Source organism: Paralichthys olivaceus, chromosome 4 (assembly GCF_024713975.1).
Source record: "Paralichthys olivaceus isolate ysfri-2021 chromosome 4, ASM2471397v2, whole genome shotgun sequence".
Lineage (NCBI taxonomy): Eukaryota > Metazoa > Chordata > Actinopteri > Pleuronectiformes > Paralichthyidae > Paralichthys > Paralichthys olivaceus.
In genome coordinates, this window is record NC_091096.1 from 24,526,231 (window position 1) to 24,544,382 (window position 18,152).

Here is an 18,152-nt window from a genome sequence, read left to right on the forward strand (position 1 = left end):
TCGGCTACAGCACAGTTGTATCTCTATTTATTAGCATGTCAATGTCAAGAAAATGACATTGCCACAAAAATGAAGAGAGAAGTTGATCAAAGTTCAAGCCAGTTTTACAATCATAAGCCAAACCAGCAACATTCTAGTAAGTGATGTCTTCATCCAGTCAAGTTTGTAGGGAAAATAATTAATCACAGTGATCCTGGTGATAAACAGTAAAGAATAGTGTCAGGTAGAACGTTTTTGGTGGAACATTTGCACACGAGCAGGTGAATACACAAAAAATGTCAAATGAAAAATGTTGACTGTTCAATAAAATGATGCAAAACCTTCCAGTGTCAGCGTGTGGGTTGTATCTTAGAGGTTGATCTTGGGATTTAGAAACAGCCGAATGCCTCTGGAGTAGGCACCCAAAGGCAGGGTTACATCCACAGTAAAACAAATATCTTCGGGTAAATCTAAGAATCCTGTCCTGTTAACTTTGGACCCTTTGGATGGGTCCGAACTGGAAATTGGGAACTACAGTCATAGGGTATAGAGAAGAAATTGAATTTTATTATAAATTCTATTTTGATCTTCCAGGACCATGAACACGCCACATTTGACGACATCCTTGGTGAGTGTATTTTGTGTTTGTTTGTGTTAATGTTTGCTCTCAAGTGAAAATTACTCTCCAAGTTTAAATGTGGAAAAGATAAGGTGTATGTGTGTGTGTGTGTGTGTGTGTGTGTAAGAGCGGGAGACTCAAGGGACAGCTATTTTATGAATCTCACTATAATGGCTGAGTCGGAAAAGTGACACCTCTCTTTCTCCCCCTCGCTGTGTCTCCAGAGGAGATAGAGAAGAAGCTGAGTGCTTACAGGAAAGGCTGTAAAATCTGGAACATGCTCATTTTCTGCCAGGTGAGTGACAGCAGAGGCAGACTTTAGAAATGTTTCTGACATTACTGGGTCATGGTTTCCTTTAAGTTAGTACTTAACTAGTAATGGATTCAGGCCATTAAAAGATATCAGCTTTATTTTGATGTGTCAACAACAATGGGCACATTTGAATTTCACAGCTGTGCAATATACAGTCACAAAACGAATCAAGTGTATAGTTGAAATAAATGCCATAGATGGCTAAGGGCCAATAGACGGGTCCAACCAATGACAGCTGAGTATCTCTGTAATATTATAGCACTAATACTCATGGGTCAAATTTCACAGCTGGTGTGCTTACTCAGTCCTGTTGAATATTGTAACACAGTTTTTAATGTCTTTGATGAATACATTTGGTGTAATCAATATTAAATATCCCTTTGAGGCTTGCTATTATTCTGCACATGGAATAATGGACCCAGGACTTTAATGTTGTTTATCTGGTGGAAGATGGATCTCTTGTTGAACTTAAATTTTACAGATTTAAGACTTTTACATCCCGAATCTTTTCCACAGGGAGGTCCAGGACATTTGTATCTGCTGAAGAATAAAGTGGCCACTTTTGCCAAGGTGGAGAAGGAAGAAGACATGATCCAGTAAGACTTTATTCATGGTTTGAGGGTGTGACCAATTATTTGTAGGTATATGTTCAGGGCTGGAGACTCCACCTGAAACCCAGGAGTTAAACGTTTGAGTAGAAAAAGTGGCCTGTGTTCTTGGTAATTGCATGATAGTGACTAATGCTCTATTTACACCTGGCATTAAAATTCATTTAGAAAGTGTTTTGGTGACATATTGTGATCCATGTGAGCCAAACCACCTCTGAGGTTAATATAAAATTACCATTTCACAAACAATTCAGTGAATTACATCAACATGATCACAGATGGCACAAAAGCCTTCTGTGAAAATCTCCAAACCCAAGGTTTCTGTGTTAGTAGATGTAGAATTGTCATGGACTTCCTCATTCAAATCATCACTCAGTTTTCACTAATTCTTTTTTCTCACTTCACCCCTGCTGCTCCGACCTATTTCTTGTTGATCCTCTAACCTCTCGCCTCTCCCACGTGACCAGGTTCTGGCGTCGGCTCAGCAGGCTGATGAGTAAACTGAACCCGGAGCCCAACCTCATCCACATCATGGGCTGCTATGTGCTGGGAAGCGCTAATGGAGAAAAGGTACAGTTGTCTTTGTCTTCTGAGTCGTAACGAGAGCCAATCAGACTCTCACACTCTGCTGGTTTGTGTAAAAGTTCACTTAAAATGTCTGATTGCATATGCAGCACGCTAACTAGTCATCACAAATGTGCACGTGCACACTCACAGCCATATGCTGTTGTGCAGATAAATCATTGAGACAATCTGTTGTCTTTGTCTCTTGATATCGCAGATTTTTGTAGAGTCGAATGAGGTGACCACAAGAGCACTTTTTGCAACTGTTTGGCGAAATAATGAAAGGACGAACAGTTTTTGTGCAGTGATGTATGGACAGTGTTTTTTTTTTATCATCTTACGGGCAGGTGTACGTTTTCTGACCTTACCAGTGCTTTCCGCAGCTCTCACCCTGCTGTCAGGCTGCCACACAGCACAGGCAGGGGGGAGGACAGAGGGCACACACACACACACACACACACAACAGCTTGGAATGGCAGGAAAATAGACTCCTTGACACCCACTCAATTAAGCCACACACACATGGACGCACTCACTCGCTGCAATTACACTATACACACCCACACACCTCCCTCCTCCAGTGTTCCTGCCACGACCTCTCCAACTAAACAAACTGATGAACACTTGCTATATGCAGACACACTCACATAGAGAATATAACCACGGACATGCAAGCACACTAAAATATTCATACTTTCTCATGCTGCCCTATCTAGGACCATTGCACTTAACACAGCTTCTTATTAGTGTTTACTGCAATACCTCACACTCTTCTGCACATAAAATTATAGTCCTAGAATACCAGCGATAGGTGCAAGGTTAAGAATAATTAAAGCATATTGAATGCTTGTGTACCCTGGCTGACAAATACAGTTCGAGCACAGTGTGAAGCTGAAGACAGTTGCTGGGGAAAAATAACCAGACCAACAATAACCAGAATACACCATCACTGAAACTAGCAAGCCTTGCAATGCCATGTGTAATGTATAATACGTTTTGCAAAAACAAACAAAACAGAAAAACAAATCCGCTTGGTTTATGGTGGGCGAGACAAAGCACTGCAACTCTGAATTGCAACACATGCAAATAGATAAAAGAAAACATGCGTAGTGCCGATAATTATGATCAATTTAATAACACTGTAAAAATGGTGCTGCAAATACAAAAAACACACAATTAAGGAAATTCTGCACATAATGCAGAAAAACAAAAATAGTCACAACATGATAAACAGGAACTTTCCCCATGACCTTTGCAGGAACTCAGTGCATCCCCACTGCAGGGAGCAGGGGCCCTGGGATGATATTTTACCCCCCTAAGGAACACCAGTATTCTGATATTAACCTGATTGAGACAATAGTCTGATAAACACCAGCTTGTAAACAGCATATTCTGATTCATTTAACCCGAATAAGGTCATACTCAGAAAAAGCAGTACTTAAATTGAGACATGTTGAGTACTAATCATTTTATTACGCCCTGTTGGAGTTTTCACTGCATTTTGTGACATGTGGTAGTGTGCATCTGGCCCTTTAAGCTCCCCTTCAACTGTCGATATTCAGAACCCCTCTAAAAACGAAGGGGTAAGCGGAAATTTCCAAATGCTTCACAAGCGCATCAAGCAAATTAACATACTGACCGCTGTGGGTAAATAAATGTGCATGCGAAATCTTGCAAACTAACCATGAAATAGTGGAATATCTTATTTTAATCCAGTAGCAAATGAGAATGTCATTGAATTGCTGTGACAAGCACTTCAGGAAAATTGCTGTTCACGCCTTCAAACAAACATATAAACAGTCTGAGTGAGAGTAACAAGTAACTGTTAGAATGTCTGCAGTCTGGGGCGAAGTTTCTATGGACAGGATCACTAACTACTGCATCATTGACGTGCTCCAGTTTGTCCTGCAGTTGTCAGATTCATCACTATTATAGTGTTGGTGGAAAATGGTTGTTAATAAGTGTTGTCCCATTTCCCAGGGGAAGATTTTCTTGCCCTCTCTCTTGTGGCTCTGTTTGGAGAGGGACACCTCCAGCTAAAGGCAATTCATATCTAGGGATAGGGCCAAGGGAGAGGAATTGGGACAGGGCCATAATCCCACTCTGCTCTGGAACATGTAAACAGGAATATAAATGGAAGTTAGTAACTTATTTAAACATAATCATTAAATAATAATATAATGTCATTATGCAACTATCAGAAGTTGTCAAGAAAAACGGATGGCTGCAGATGTAAACATGTTGTAAATGTGACATGTCTGTTTGTTTCATGTTTTAATTAAGGAGAGAGGTTACAGTCTTCTTATTGCTCCAAACAGATAGAAGGGTTTCACCTGCTGCTATTTCTGTCCCCTGCAGCGGAAGCTTGAGTGACACATGAGTCACGTGATTCATGAAAATCCAATGTTTTTATCATCCAGTGAAACCACCTGATCACAGCACATCTCTGTCTCAGGGAAAATTGTATGCATAGTTTATCATATTACATTATATTATTCTACCTTATGCATTAAGCAACTTGTGAAAATAAATGTTTCTGTTGGCCAATGACTGTATAAAAAGATGGTTTATGAACGCAGCCTCAGGATAAGACCCTCGAATCGAGATACAGCTCCCTCGACCTAACTGACTGTAGACAGCCGTCTTGATACCATTGTTTAAGCCACGTCACATTTCTATAATCACTTCATTGTTCTTCCACTGCGAGGCAGGGTCCCAAACTCATCGTCCTCAGGGCCCTGAGGCTGAAAAAAACGTTTTGCCTCTTATTACAGTTACTACAGTACAATGGGAACATGGCAGAGGAGAAAGTAATTGGTTTATGTGAAATGTAGTTTTGATGAGGAAATCACAAGCATCAACAACTCAACGAGCCCTGCATCAATCTTCACTCTGCTCTTATTTGTTTATGGTATTTACAACCAGGTGTTAGAATTAATCTGAAGATGATGTATGAAGCTCTCAGGGTGGAGCGAGAAACCCATTTACAACACTGATTGTTTGCTTGTGGGAGCAGAGTGAACCTCCCCCCCACACACACACACACACACACACACACACACACACACACACTGTAGAGCTGTGGTGTGCTGAGGATCAGGGGACAATGCTGCCACGCTGCTATTAACACAAAAATCACCAGCTGTGTGTGTGTGTGGGGGAAAAAAACCTTTTTTCTCAGGTATTCTATGATCACAAAACTGCACATTTAAAAACTGATGATAACATGACCTTTAAACGAGCTTATCAGAAAAAAACGTACTCCCAAAATACTGGTTTCTAGTTGACCCACGGTAATTCCAGTTTTATCGTTCAATTTATGAAAGTGTCACAAAAGAACCACTGGAAGAAATAAAAAAAGTGGGTCAGCTCAGCTGTGCATATTGCTCTTTACACAACAACAAATACAAAGGCCAGTGCACTTAAACTGGCATTTATTCCCAGGGTATATCTGATTCAATATATCTGTGAATGAGTATATATGTATAGTATGACAAATCTAAGTTTTTTATGAGGCCCACAGCATAAAATGAAATGATGCAAAATTGAAATAAAGGACATTCAAATGTAAATAAAAACCTTGTGGGCCACTTGCTGGTTTAATGTCCTTGAAAAGTCCCTAAAACTCCTCATTTGAGTTTCAGAAGCTTATATTGCTTGAAGTGCACCACAAACAGGAAACATACACACAATGCATATGTGGTTACAACATTCTTAGTCATTTATGTTCATCAGATTATATTTCATCAGTTTAACTTTACGTCAAATGAATTATTTAATTATCTTTGCATGAAATTCTGATGTCGCTCATGAAGTATTCATCAATGTATCAGAAACTCAAGCACAAAAAATCATCAGCTGCGTGTGTGTGTGTGTGAGAGAGAGAGAGATCTAGCAGGATTGACTCTTTTGAGAGTTATTACAAACACTTGGTGAATAATGTGGAGAATAATGTGGAGATTAGTAGCAGTAAGAAGGCAAACTACACAGGAAACTGTCAGCCTGTTATTTGTCTGATCTTATACAGCCAGGAAGAATTTGACGTGTGCACATGCAACATTATCCACGCAGGCACAAACACAAACACACACATGCATACGTATACTAAGCAATACACAGATGCAGAGATTTGTGCCCTGGGCCTGTATGTTCTAAATACACAGAACCTCTTATGGTTGCACTGTGACCCTGAGATATTTGGCATCTTCTCCACACTGGTTCTGTACGAGTAACACGAGGAGGGATATGGACAGGGAGGGGCTTACTCACTGCATTTAACAATTTTTCCCCCCGCTGCTGTCTGCGTGCTCTCCTGCAAGCTCAGCTGGAAAGCCCCTATTAATAGACCGACTGATCCACCTTCAGATGATGCTTCACTCCACTCGATCCAGCATCCCTCCTTACTGCTCCTGCTGTCAGCCACTGTAGCACAGCAACCTTAAAAATTCAGTGTAAGACTTTGCAGCTGTGAGGTATATGAGGCCAGGACGTTTCTTTCTTTTCTTCTTCTCTTTACTTGCTTACTCTGCCTTCTTGACTCGTGTTCTTTTTACTTCTAGTCTTACATCTGATCGATTGTCAGAGCTACAGACCAAGATAATGTCATTATCCAAAATTAAGTTTGTGAAATTACCAGTCGTAATAAAATGTGAATGCTCTTCCGAGCAGAATAAATATAACTTATAAAAACACTTGTATAGCTATCATAGCTATAATTACTCTAATAATATAAGTCCGTTAAAATATAAATGCACAAGAAGCAACACCCATAAACAGAAACGAGGCAACTTACATCATTCATTACATTTAGTTTTCTTTGTAGCAGCAGATCTCTAATATTTCGGTGTCAATGTGTAAAAGTCCAGAACATTATGAATCCTACCAGATACTGAACATACAGAATATTGTAATTATGTCTTTTTTCATGAATTTCAATTATTTCCCAAATTATGCAGGAAATGTCATCATGGCTGCAATTGTACAGGTAGTAAGACAGAATAATGTACTTAAAGCCTATTTTACTTTAGGTAAGTTGAATTTAAATATCATACAACATATTACTATATTATCATCTACAATAGATCAAGTATTTTTGTATGAAAACATGCATTTTTAATGTAACCAAGCATTCTGTATCATATACATCTGACACTTGTACCAAACCAAACAGTCTTCAAATCTATTTCTATTCTATCGAGTGATAGAATTGAATCAACATATCTGACTCATCCTTTGCTTTAGGTCAACTACGTCAGCTACAATAGAAAGGTTGATTAGATCACATGCACACTATTGGTTTGCTTCAGTAAAACATTAGTATATTAGTATTTTATGGTGCTGACCCCATCTGTGACCAGCCACGCTATATTAATGGCCTGTCACTGTAAAGAAACAGGGACGTGTTGAGGTCGAGCAGCAGAGCAGGCACTAACAACACAACTAGTCTCTGGCAGGTTGTGTCACCTTTCACCTTTCTACTGAGCTCCATTGTAAAACACACCATAAGGTCCCATTCACCACTGTATCATGATGACTAAAGGGTTAGTTCATAATAAAGAAGATTCATGGAAGGAAATGCCATTAAACAATCCCATTAAACAGTCTGGACATAAACCAACATGAAGGATTAATATGTTGTTGTCACACACTGGGTTTTGTCAGCTAGTTACTTAGTGAGCTTTCGAGGTGCCAGGCTTTTTTTTTTTTATCATTGAACTGAGCTAGCTGTTTCTATTCTTTGTGCCGTATTAAGCTAAGCTAAACTAAGCTAACTGGCTGCTGGCTCAATAGAATACTCTGAAGTGTGCAGCATCAGTCTTGTTGAGAGTAATGACACAAATCTTGTCTTGTCTTCCCAAAGTGTAAAAGTACCAATATTGCATTTTTGACGGCTCTGGTTCTGGAGTAAAACGTCTTATTCATTTTAATTTAATAATTCATTTGATTCTGAACAAAAGCTTCAAGACTGTGTATGTAATTATTCTAAGAGTGAAGGAACTATGCGTCCCATAAACCATTGTGAACCCTCACTAACACTACTCTGCACTTCATGAGCTTGTAATGATTTTCACCCTTTGGACTCTTTTCATCATCTCTAAAAAACTCTAGCATGTTAGAAAGGGAAATCATAGTTGTTCTGTGGTAAACACAGTGTCATGCTAAACCATCCGACTGTAGCCGACATGATTTCCCTAGTTGTGGTAAGCATTTACATGGTAACAGCCAGCTCCAAAGACGCTGCTATTACACCTGAGGATTGTGGGTAGGGTAGTGCCTCTTGCAAATGCAAGTGAGTTGTAAAAAAAGGTACAAACTAGGACATACCATCATGCTCATAAAAACAATATAATGTACCCTAATTATAAACATTTTATAATAATGGATATGTATAAAATAGATAAGTTGCAAGTAAATTTACAAAAGATAAAAATTAAAAAGAAAGCAGATCAAACCAAAGAGCATTTCTCTTTCTTCTTGAACTGATAGATTCATAGCAGTGGTCTGGAGATGAAATCTGTAAATGCTGCAAGGCTCCATATGTGATAGCACACCAGCTGGCACAGGACCAGACCCCAGGGAGTGAGAGGCAGGACTGGATGGGGCGAGGTGGAAGAAGAGGGAGGAGGCAGGGAGAGTGTGGGGACACACAAGCAGGAGTATCATCGAGCGTGATAGACTTCCAGATGGAAGTGCACATGTGGAACCTGCTGCAGGTCATCAGAGGATACAGTTGATGTCCTCATCTTCTTTCCTTCCAACATACAGCTCTTTGCAAAAACCATAAATAAGCACATGAGCTCACAGTGAAGTTGGTGACTCAGGGGAACAGACTCACTGTACATGCTGTGCCCCAGTTCAGGGGCTGGCATCTATCAAATCTACATTTTAACACTGAACGCGTCAAACTGGGATGAAAAAGTGTGTCAGAGTCTCTTCAAATGAAGCCAAGAGAAGCTGTGATCGTGTCCCAAACCCAGCATGAGGCACTTTTGATGTTTGAAGTTTATAGGGGGCCGGTGATGATGCTGTGATTAATCCTCTTATTTATGCTGGGTGCACAGATTCAGGCCGTCACACCGCTGTATTCCTAGTATCTATGAGCTAGTTGAACTGGATCTCATCACTGTTCTACCTAAGAGGTAGCAGCTAATCCGTACTCTAAAATAGATGTTAGAGATACAGTATTATTAGCTTTTCTACTTTTTTGCACAAATCTACTGTTGCTAAGGTCAAACCAAGCCTCTTCACACATGCACACTGTTCCATCAAAACTACAGTCTAAATCAGATGTTAACATTTACATATCACTTCTTAAAAGAACATCCTCAGCTATTAACACTGAAGGGATCTTTAGGGGTTGGGAGGATCTGTACCCATCTAGCTTCCATACTCTGAAGTCAGGCTAAAACATGTGGCTAAAGAAATAAGAGGTTAGATGATACTCTGGGTGTGATAGGTTGTAATAAGATTGGCATTAAGAAATACAGGTGAATGAAGGCAAGTAGTATGTGTTCTGAATTATTTCGTTGACTGCCTTGTGCATTAGGAACATCTATTATAAAGGAAAGCAGCAGTGCAGGTATGAGCAGCAATATTCTATGAAAACACGTTGGCTTAAAAATAAACAACGGTGCAGTAATTGAACATGTCAGACCTAAAGTTTTTGTAATTACGAATATCCATTAAAGCATTTCACTGAGAGCATGTGAGTGAATGAGAGATTTAAACCCTGTCAGTCTGTGTCATAAATGATAAAGCAGGCTGTAAAATTCAGTGTCTCATCACGAGAGTTTTTGAAGGGACTCAAGCTTCCTTTGCGCTCGCATAGTCATTAATCACTGCAAAACAAGTTTCCCACCTGTGACAGACCTCAGACCACTTTTCTTTCATAGCTCATTACTTTCCAATTCACAGTTACCTTCCGGCCGCAATGTGACTCACTCTTCACACCAGGTGTCAAATATCTCACTGGGGTCACACAATAAAAGAGCCATTGCAAAACACACATCTGTGGGATGAGCAAAAGCCTTTGGTTAAATAGACGCGTAAAGCTGGCAACTTTCTGTCTTCTATGTCTTAAAAGGGCTCAAATACAGAAATGTGTCCTACTGTATATCCAGGAATGTGTTTCAGGTGGAGAACATCTTAGCTGAGGGCACTAACAGCCTTTAATGAACATGTTATGCCGCTCAATCTCGTCAGGTTCTCACTTATATCACGAATTACCTCACCACCAATGGAGAAATCAAACGTCTGTATCAACTTTTAAAGGCAGCTGCAGTGAGTGAGGAGGCTTTAGCCTTCGCTCCCTCCCTGTGTGACCCTGCTCTGCCTGGCCTTTGCATCACTATGGATCCACTCTGACAGATGTGTCTGTATGGACAGAAAACATCACCAGCAGTGCCTCTCACTTACACTGAGCTATTGCAGTGTAAGTGGCATCATGACCTTTTTCATATGCACTCAGCTGCAGCGCTGCATGAACAGGATCAAAGTGCTGCAGGGCCCCCCCCTCCGACACTTTCTCTGCATCATCGCTGATTTGTCTGTTTTACATTCTGTAACACCTTGGGTGAAATAAGTATTCTCTCACATTTTTTTAACTCTTTGTGTCTCTCCTTCACCTTTTCCCCCTCAGCTTATTCAGACTCTGAAGAGGCTGATGAGACCCACGTCAGTTGAATTCAAGTCCCCGCTGGAGCTGTCGGCACAGGGTGAGAGAACCACACACACGCAAACACACACACTTAGTGGCTTTCCACTGTCTTCAGAAAAGATAACTCATGCTTTATTTCACCTGTGGAACAAAAGCACTGCATGCACACACACACGCAAAAAAAAAACAATATACATCCAGTAGTATTTACATTGATTTAGCACCATTTGCCTCACTGGTACACCCACTGAATGTTAATAGCGGACATTAATCAATGCCAGTAAGCTGCTTAGCTATGAAGAAAGTATATTAGAGAGTGAAAAGACAGGTGAAAAGTCTGCACAGCTCTCAACGTTCCCCTCATCAGTCATTTTTCTGACATCTATTGATGTTGCACTATTAGTTATTTTCCTATTAAAATGTCATTATCGCCTGTGTGTGTGTGTGTGTGTCCCATATTGGCCTAACAGCACTCACCTTCACCTTTGTTCCTATTTACTACACATACCACATGTAGTGCAAAGATGCATTTTTCATATCACAGATCACCTTTTGCATATGTATTATGTTAAGTGCACATATTTTGCCTGGAGCAGACTGACAAATTGATTTTGTGGGTCATAGATCAGTTGGTAATATATTAAGGTATTCGCATGAAGCAGCTTATGCTAAAAAAGGTTAAAAAAAAATTCTACCTTTTTTAAAGTAAAGTGTATCTTGAGTTTGCAAAGGTAAAAAGATTAATGTTGGTTTGAACCTCTGCTTTGGGCAAGTTCATGCTCTTTAACAAACCATCTGTCTGAATTCACAGTTTCCAACATGACAATTCAGATGCTGGCTGCCTTTTGGTTATTTGGTTTTCACTTAGAAACCAAATTAAACTGCAACTGACTTTTAAATTTTGAGGCGTCGAGTTGTTGAAGGAGAGCTAGAGGAATGACAGTAGATGAGGGAACTTTAATGTATTGATGTATTCAGTTGAATTCATGGCACTCTTCAACTCGTTTCGGTTCAATAGTTTATGTCCCTGAAGGTAAATTTGCTCTACAGTCAGGTACTTGAAGCAGTCAGCAACATGTCAACTGTCCATACTGCACTCTCTGACTTCAGTGTTCACCATAACACTTTCCATGTAACTTGGTGTTTTGTCATTTGATACCAAGAGAACACACCAGAGACAGAAAAGAAGGCAAAGTATTGTAGCCAGGATGGAAATCTGATGCATTCCCTTTAGTCTTCAGCTACATCCCACTGATGCTATATTTACACCTGTCGTCAACACTACTTCCGAGTTTTCCAGTTAAGAAATGATGATGCAGTCACCTGTTCTTGTCTGGACTCGTCACCAGAGATGAAGGCGAAACGTCAGTCAATAACAGTTCCACAAACTGCAGAGTAGACAATCTGCTTCCTGTTTACACCAGCACACACATGCCAGTGTACGTGGATACTCCTGTGGATCAAGTCCTCACTTAACTTCGCTCTCTGTGAAGACACTGAGTTATCTTTCTTAAAAAAGCAGTTTGTTAAGGTTTTAGAGAGCAAAGCTTTTCACAGTGGTTGGACTTACTGCTCTGACAGGACAGCTTCACACCACTGTGCAAAAGGTGTGAACACAGCATGTTCTCTCAGGTGTGGCCCAAAACAGCTGCAGTGAGAAACTGTCGTCTCAGTGCAGTCAAACATTTCTTCTCGAGGGGTTTGAGATTGTGATTTGACCTCTATTTCCCCCCTGTGTTTAATTTCCTGTCACCCCTCCTGACACATCTCTCCAGAGTGAACATTCTCATAAGGGTTGAACTGATACTTGAATTTTTCACGTGTGAATGCAAACCAAACCAATGGGGCAAAATTAAGGTTGGTACTGTTTGCGGAACATCTGATAGGGAATGAATTGATCGGCAAGAAAGACTTGTATGTAAAAATGACTGCAGCAATGACTGATGACACCATGACAGATAATCAATCGCTGCACCTCCATGACCCAGATCCTGCTCCTGCCCTGATTACAATAATGTCAGCAAGTGTGATGACTACTCAATTTCAATCAACACTCTGACAATCATTAATCATGTTGTGAGATGTAACAACAATGTATACACTATATATACTAGAATTAAACAGGTGCCCTGTGATTGTCACTTCCCTGAGGCAGGTTTTATGTCCATGTGAGTTGAATAGAAATCAGCTGCTGGACGAGTTAAGCGTACCTGATTTGTGGTAAATAAAAACAAATGTCTTCTGTGATGTTAGATGAGTCATCACACTATGTAGTATTCACAATCTCATATCACAATTTAGACCATGATAACCACGATCCCTAACCTGCTGCCACCACTGCAGCCGGTTGAGTATATTTGATTTCTTATATATTTTATGGTCAATGCTCTTTTTGATGCTGCCTGGGTTTTGGGGAGACCAACTACCTCCTGCCCCCCAACCCTAGACGATTACACACGTGCATCACAGATTACATCTGTTCTATTGTCTTTCAACATCATGTGAATTACAGGACTTTTTTATCCAGTCACCATTGATTATCAGGCCTGCAGTAACTTAATTAGCTCAAGATGGATAGTAACCCTGAGATGGCAGACAGCCCAGGCATTAGGGTGTCAGATCACACACACACACACACACACTAGATTTATTGTCTACAAAATAGACAATAAACAACAAAAACAAGGTATGATTCATGGCTCAACAATTGCAGTCTGGACTGAACTGTGGATTTGGAGAATTGTTCCAAACTGAACAGATGAGCTCAGGTTTTTCAGTATTCTACAATTTCGCACTATTAATTTTGTTGTTTTGTTTTCTGCTGCAGGCAAAGAGATGATCGAGATGTACTTTGATTTCCGTCTGTTCCGCCTGTGGAAAAGCCGCCGGCACTCGAAGCTGCTGGACTACGATGACCTCTTGTGACGTCGCCCACTTTTGTTGGCTTGTCGGCCGGTTATCTCATGTCTGAGCCTACTGATGTACGGTGACAGGGCATTTGGCTGAAGGGCCCCTCAGAGGCACCTAGACCAGCTCTGCGGCGGAGCTGGAGCAGCAGCGCAGCTGGGTCTGTTTTTCACCTCTGAAGCGACGTGGCGGTCCTGTAGATTCAGCCAGTGGTGTGCTTTTTTCTCCCTTATCCATTTTCCATTCTGCCTATCTCTCTGAGAAAAGAGAAAGAGAGGGACGAGAAAAAGGAGGAGAAGCGAGGGACTCATCATCCTATCCTAAATGTGTCAGCAGACACTAACTAGAGTTTAGATTCCTGAGATAATAGCGATAGTGATAGCAGAGCAACAGAACAGAACAAACTTCACCCTTCTGAGTTTAGAGGGTGACAGATTTATTTATTTAGTTGGTTATGTTTTGCCTTTTTTGCCTCATCTCATCTTTAAAGATGGAGGTTTATAGGACAGAAGTATTTTCTCTGTCAGGTGTGGATGTCTTCTGCAAGGGAATTAGAGCTTATATGTAAATAAACAAGTGCTTACTGGAGCATTAGAGAATCGCTTTCCAGCATCTCTTTGTCATGTGAAAATCTAGACAATAAATTAGTTGGTTTAAAACTAGAGGTCTCTATTTAACACAGCTTTTTTTAAACTTCTAATAACTGTATTAGAATTTTTTGTACAGACTGTTGTATTAACTCAGGTTAAATCCCTTGTCTGATACTAAGACTCGTACTCAGTGTTTGCAACATACTGTAGATCAGAATCCGATGCCTACATACTCCACACAAAGCCATTGCCAGTGGGACATCATGACCTTCAGGGATGTCATTTGAAGGGTGGAGGTTTCCTATATTTTCATAGTCTGTCAAGTCAATGGTAGCCGAACACACAGATGTATCTTGCATCTTTCTGAACATTACAACATTGCGTTCGACCCCTCTGAGCCAACACCAGCTCATCTTTCTTGAGCTGTCGGTTCATGGATGCTGAAATGTTTTAGTTTGTTTTTCTTGTGTCCATTGGTGACTTCTGCGTTGTGTTGTTCTGTGAAGAGGTTGCAGGTGGAGTCAATAACACCTTCGGCAGTGTCTTCATACGGAGTATTAACACACATACTGCACTGTATATTTACTTTATTTCAACGCTCCAATTACTCTAATCTTTTGGAGTGAATGACAATTTCTTATTGAAAACTTAGCTTGAAGTTTTCACAGTAGCACTTTTGATTTTGTGTTATAAAACAGTTTTGCTGAATATCACAAGATGAAGGTCTGTCATTGTCAACACTTATGTTTGGTATTAATATCCATTTTTGAAACAAGGGGATTTTGATTTTAAGATTTTTCACTTAATGAAGTTAAGGTCAAATTTGCAGCAGCAGAGGGTAAAATATCCTACTTTTAAGGCCTGGTTTCACATGTAGATCAGTTCCCCTTGTGACAGGGAACTGATCTTAATAAAATCTTCATCAGGCAGAAAGAAAGAATTTTTACTTTTCTTATTACCTTATCTCATTGTTGAGTTATTTCAGACTTCAACAACTGTAACCCAATTAATAACAAAGGACAGTCTTAGCCTGATGCTGCATTTCTGGCCTGGTCTCCATTTACTGAAAGCAATTCTGTTTTTTCTTTTGTTTAAAGTATTTAACTGTATAGCTACGGAATACTTACACTAATGCTAAATATTTAACATTAATCTATTTTATGTTACTAACACTAAACATTTTTGGGGCAAGTGCAGTTTGAGAACTTGGCCATTTTGGAACAGTATAACTACTGGTATTGGATAGGGTAGTTTTTAGAAGGAGGAGTGGCATTTACATTGCACCATTTCAAGCTTGTGCTGAGGTGGCCATGTCCTCTGTTATATACATGTGTATATATATATATATATATATATATATATATACACATATTCTCTCTGAGATATGCAGCTACATCATCACGCAATGTCCTTGCAAAGATAGGAAAAAATAAGGAGAATCCACTGAAATTTAAGGCATTTCATTTCGTCATTAACTTGGTTGCAAGATCAAGATTCAGGGATGTTCAGTGTAGTATTTATTAACATACGCCTCCTAAATGTTCATCCCAGCTTCCCTGCACATGTAAAAATGTGTGTCGTGACTTGTGTGTGCGTGACTGAGCCCTTTCGCTGCTTATCAGTATATTCGTGTCTGTCAATGTTGATGCTTGCTGATCCATGTGAATCATTTGAACTGGAAGAAGCGTTCATTGCATTGGAATGAACATATTGAACTTATGGGTTCTATAAGGAAAGCTGAAAGCCCCCCCTTCCCCAGTGAGGCTGTAAAACATTCTGTTAAATATTACTGAAGTTTTTCGCCGTCTTAAGAGCCCTTTTAGTGGATTAACTATTCTCGACTTTCCTCAGATACATTGATGCTGCTCTTTGCATTGTTCACTTCCTACTTTGAAAGTGAGCTGACATATTTTCTGTATTTAACATATTTGTGTTTCACTGTAAATTTTGAATTATGCCACATAAAATGCTTACTGATACAGTACATTCTGCCGTCAAGTTATCTTTGTGCCACAAAGTAGCATGTGTCAAATTAGTTGTGATCATTTGGTGTAATTACTGTAAACAGGTAAGACCATAGTGGTTGCTTATGTCAACACGAAACTTGCTGGAAACACTGGTATGTTCATGTGTTGGAAAACTAATATTACCCAGGAGTAGCAGTAGTTTGATTCATAAGTAACTACTCCGTGTTTGTGTCATTGTTCCATCCAGTGCACCGTTAATTCTTAAATAGTACCCGGTCCTTTAAAGGTCCAGTGTGGAGAATTTTATATAATGTGGATAATGATGTTTTCATCAGTGCATAATCAGCTGAAGCTAATAATCATTGTGTTATCTTTGAATGAACCCTTTATATGATTATTGGAAGCGGGTACTTGTTAGATTGCTAATGTTTCTTCTACAGTAGCCCACAATGGACAAACCACACACTGGCTCTGGAGAGGGGGACAGGCTCTTAAAAAGGAAGGGTGAGAGGATGAGTATCCAGTTGGTTGCAATGTGCACCCTCACCACTAGATGCCACTAAACCTCACACATGGAACCTTTAATTACCTGTAGTGCAGAGAGACATGTTCATAATAGAAACAGAGCTTTATTTTGAAATTCCTGTCTTTAATGAATAATAGTTGACAGTGTTATAATAAGAAACCTTTGGTGTTTGCTGTAAATGCAAAACGTCCACCAGTTTAATCCATTGCCTTAATACATTTCTAACATTCACACATCAGTAATTCCATCAGTGAGTGTGAGTGAAACAAAAGATTAACTACAAAAATTAACTGATTTCCACTTTGCATTTTCTGTTCGAGGTCTATCACTGATCCTGTCAATTAAATACTTCTACATAAATGTTTCACAATCTGTGCAGGTATGTTGTTTTTGTACTGATGGAACTAGTGCTGTGATAATGTATATTATGCTGAAATTCTTGTGTGAACTAGAACCAGTATTTCCATATTGAACTCTCAAAAATCGACACAGTCTTAAATGAATTGTATGCACTGTCGTACAGTCAGTAGACATTCTTGCTGATGGTCTTGCATGTTAACAGTCTTGATACAACTTCAAAATGTATGTAATTTCTATTCCTGTTAAAATCATAGAACACTTAAAGGTTTACGAGAAACATCCCATCCTGACTGTAGCTCATGACCTTTGCTGTCTTGTGTGCTCACTTATCGCTTTACTTAAATAATACGTCTTTAGAAATTGTTGTACATTTGTGATTCTGCCTCTTGTAGATATGTATTTGTTAAAACATCACCTGATCTCCAAATCTTTTTTTCTGTAGCAATAAAGAGTACTGTGTTTAGTACATTGCTTTAATGTACAGGATGGAGTACATTGTTCAAGGTATTGTATTAGTCTTTAATACCTTAGATTTTTAATGACTGTCAAATCCCAGTGCTGTCTGATGACTGACTCAAACAACGTGAGAAATACATGGAGGACTGATGCAGCAGACTGTTTGTTCACCGCTCGGCTCCTTTATATTCGAATGGAGTTTAGTCTGGCACTCGTAGACTCCTCTATCTCCTCTGCCGTGAGTTTAAGTGAGGCCTGTACCCCAAAGCCTAATTAAAGACCTGCTCAAATGTTGGACTTGCATCTTAAGTCAATATATTTGATCCTGCTCCTGTGTTGGATTGAATAGCAAGTTGAGTTACACTGAGAACTGACACCAGCCTGAAGGGTTTATAATGAGTTTCCTTCACAAAGAAAAGGTGGATTCACCAAGCTCAGTGAATTCTCCCTGAGGCTGTGATCAGCTGACCATTATCAAATGGTTGATAGCTGCTCATAATATGCATAGTTAGCAGTAGTAAAAATATTCTACAAAAAGAGTAGTAGTCTCTACTATAAATCACTTACTATAAATCACTTACTATAAATCGTTGTTATCATAATTTTT

At 39.7% G+C, this 18,152-nt stretch overlaps 1 protein-coding gene across 1 annotated transcript in view; it reads left to right on the forward strand.

The window, feature by feature from the left end:
- Nucleotides 1-17,839, forward strand: part of nsmfb (NMDA receptor synaptonuclear signaling and neuronal migration factor b) — a 48,113-nt gene extending 30,274 nt beyond the window's left edge. Inside the window, exons 11-16 of the mRNA XM_069524319.1 lie at nt 574-607; nt 823-893; nt 1,428-1,507; nt 1,987-2,089; nt 10,722-10,797; nt 13,567-17,839. Coding sequence (XP_069380420.1) covers nt 574-607; nt 823-893; nt 1,428-1,507; nt 1,987-2,089; nt 10,722-10,797; nt 13,567-13,664 — 462 coding nt within the window. The 3' untranslated portion in view covers nt 13,665-17,839. The remainder of the gene's footprint in view (nt 1-573; nt 608-822; nt 894-1,427; nt 1,508-1,986; nt 2,090-10,721; nt 10,798-13,566) is intronic.
- Nucleotides 17,840-18,152: the final 313 nt, after the last annotated feature.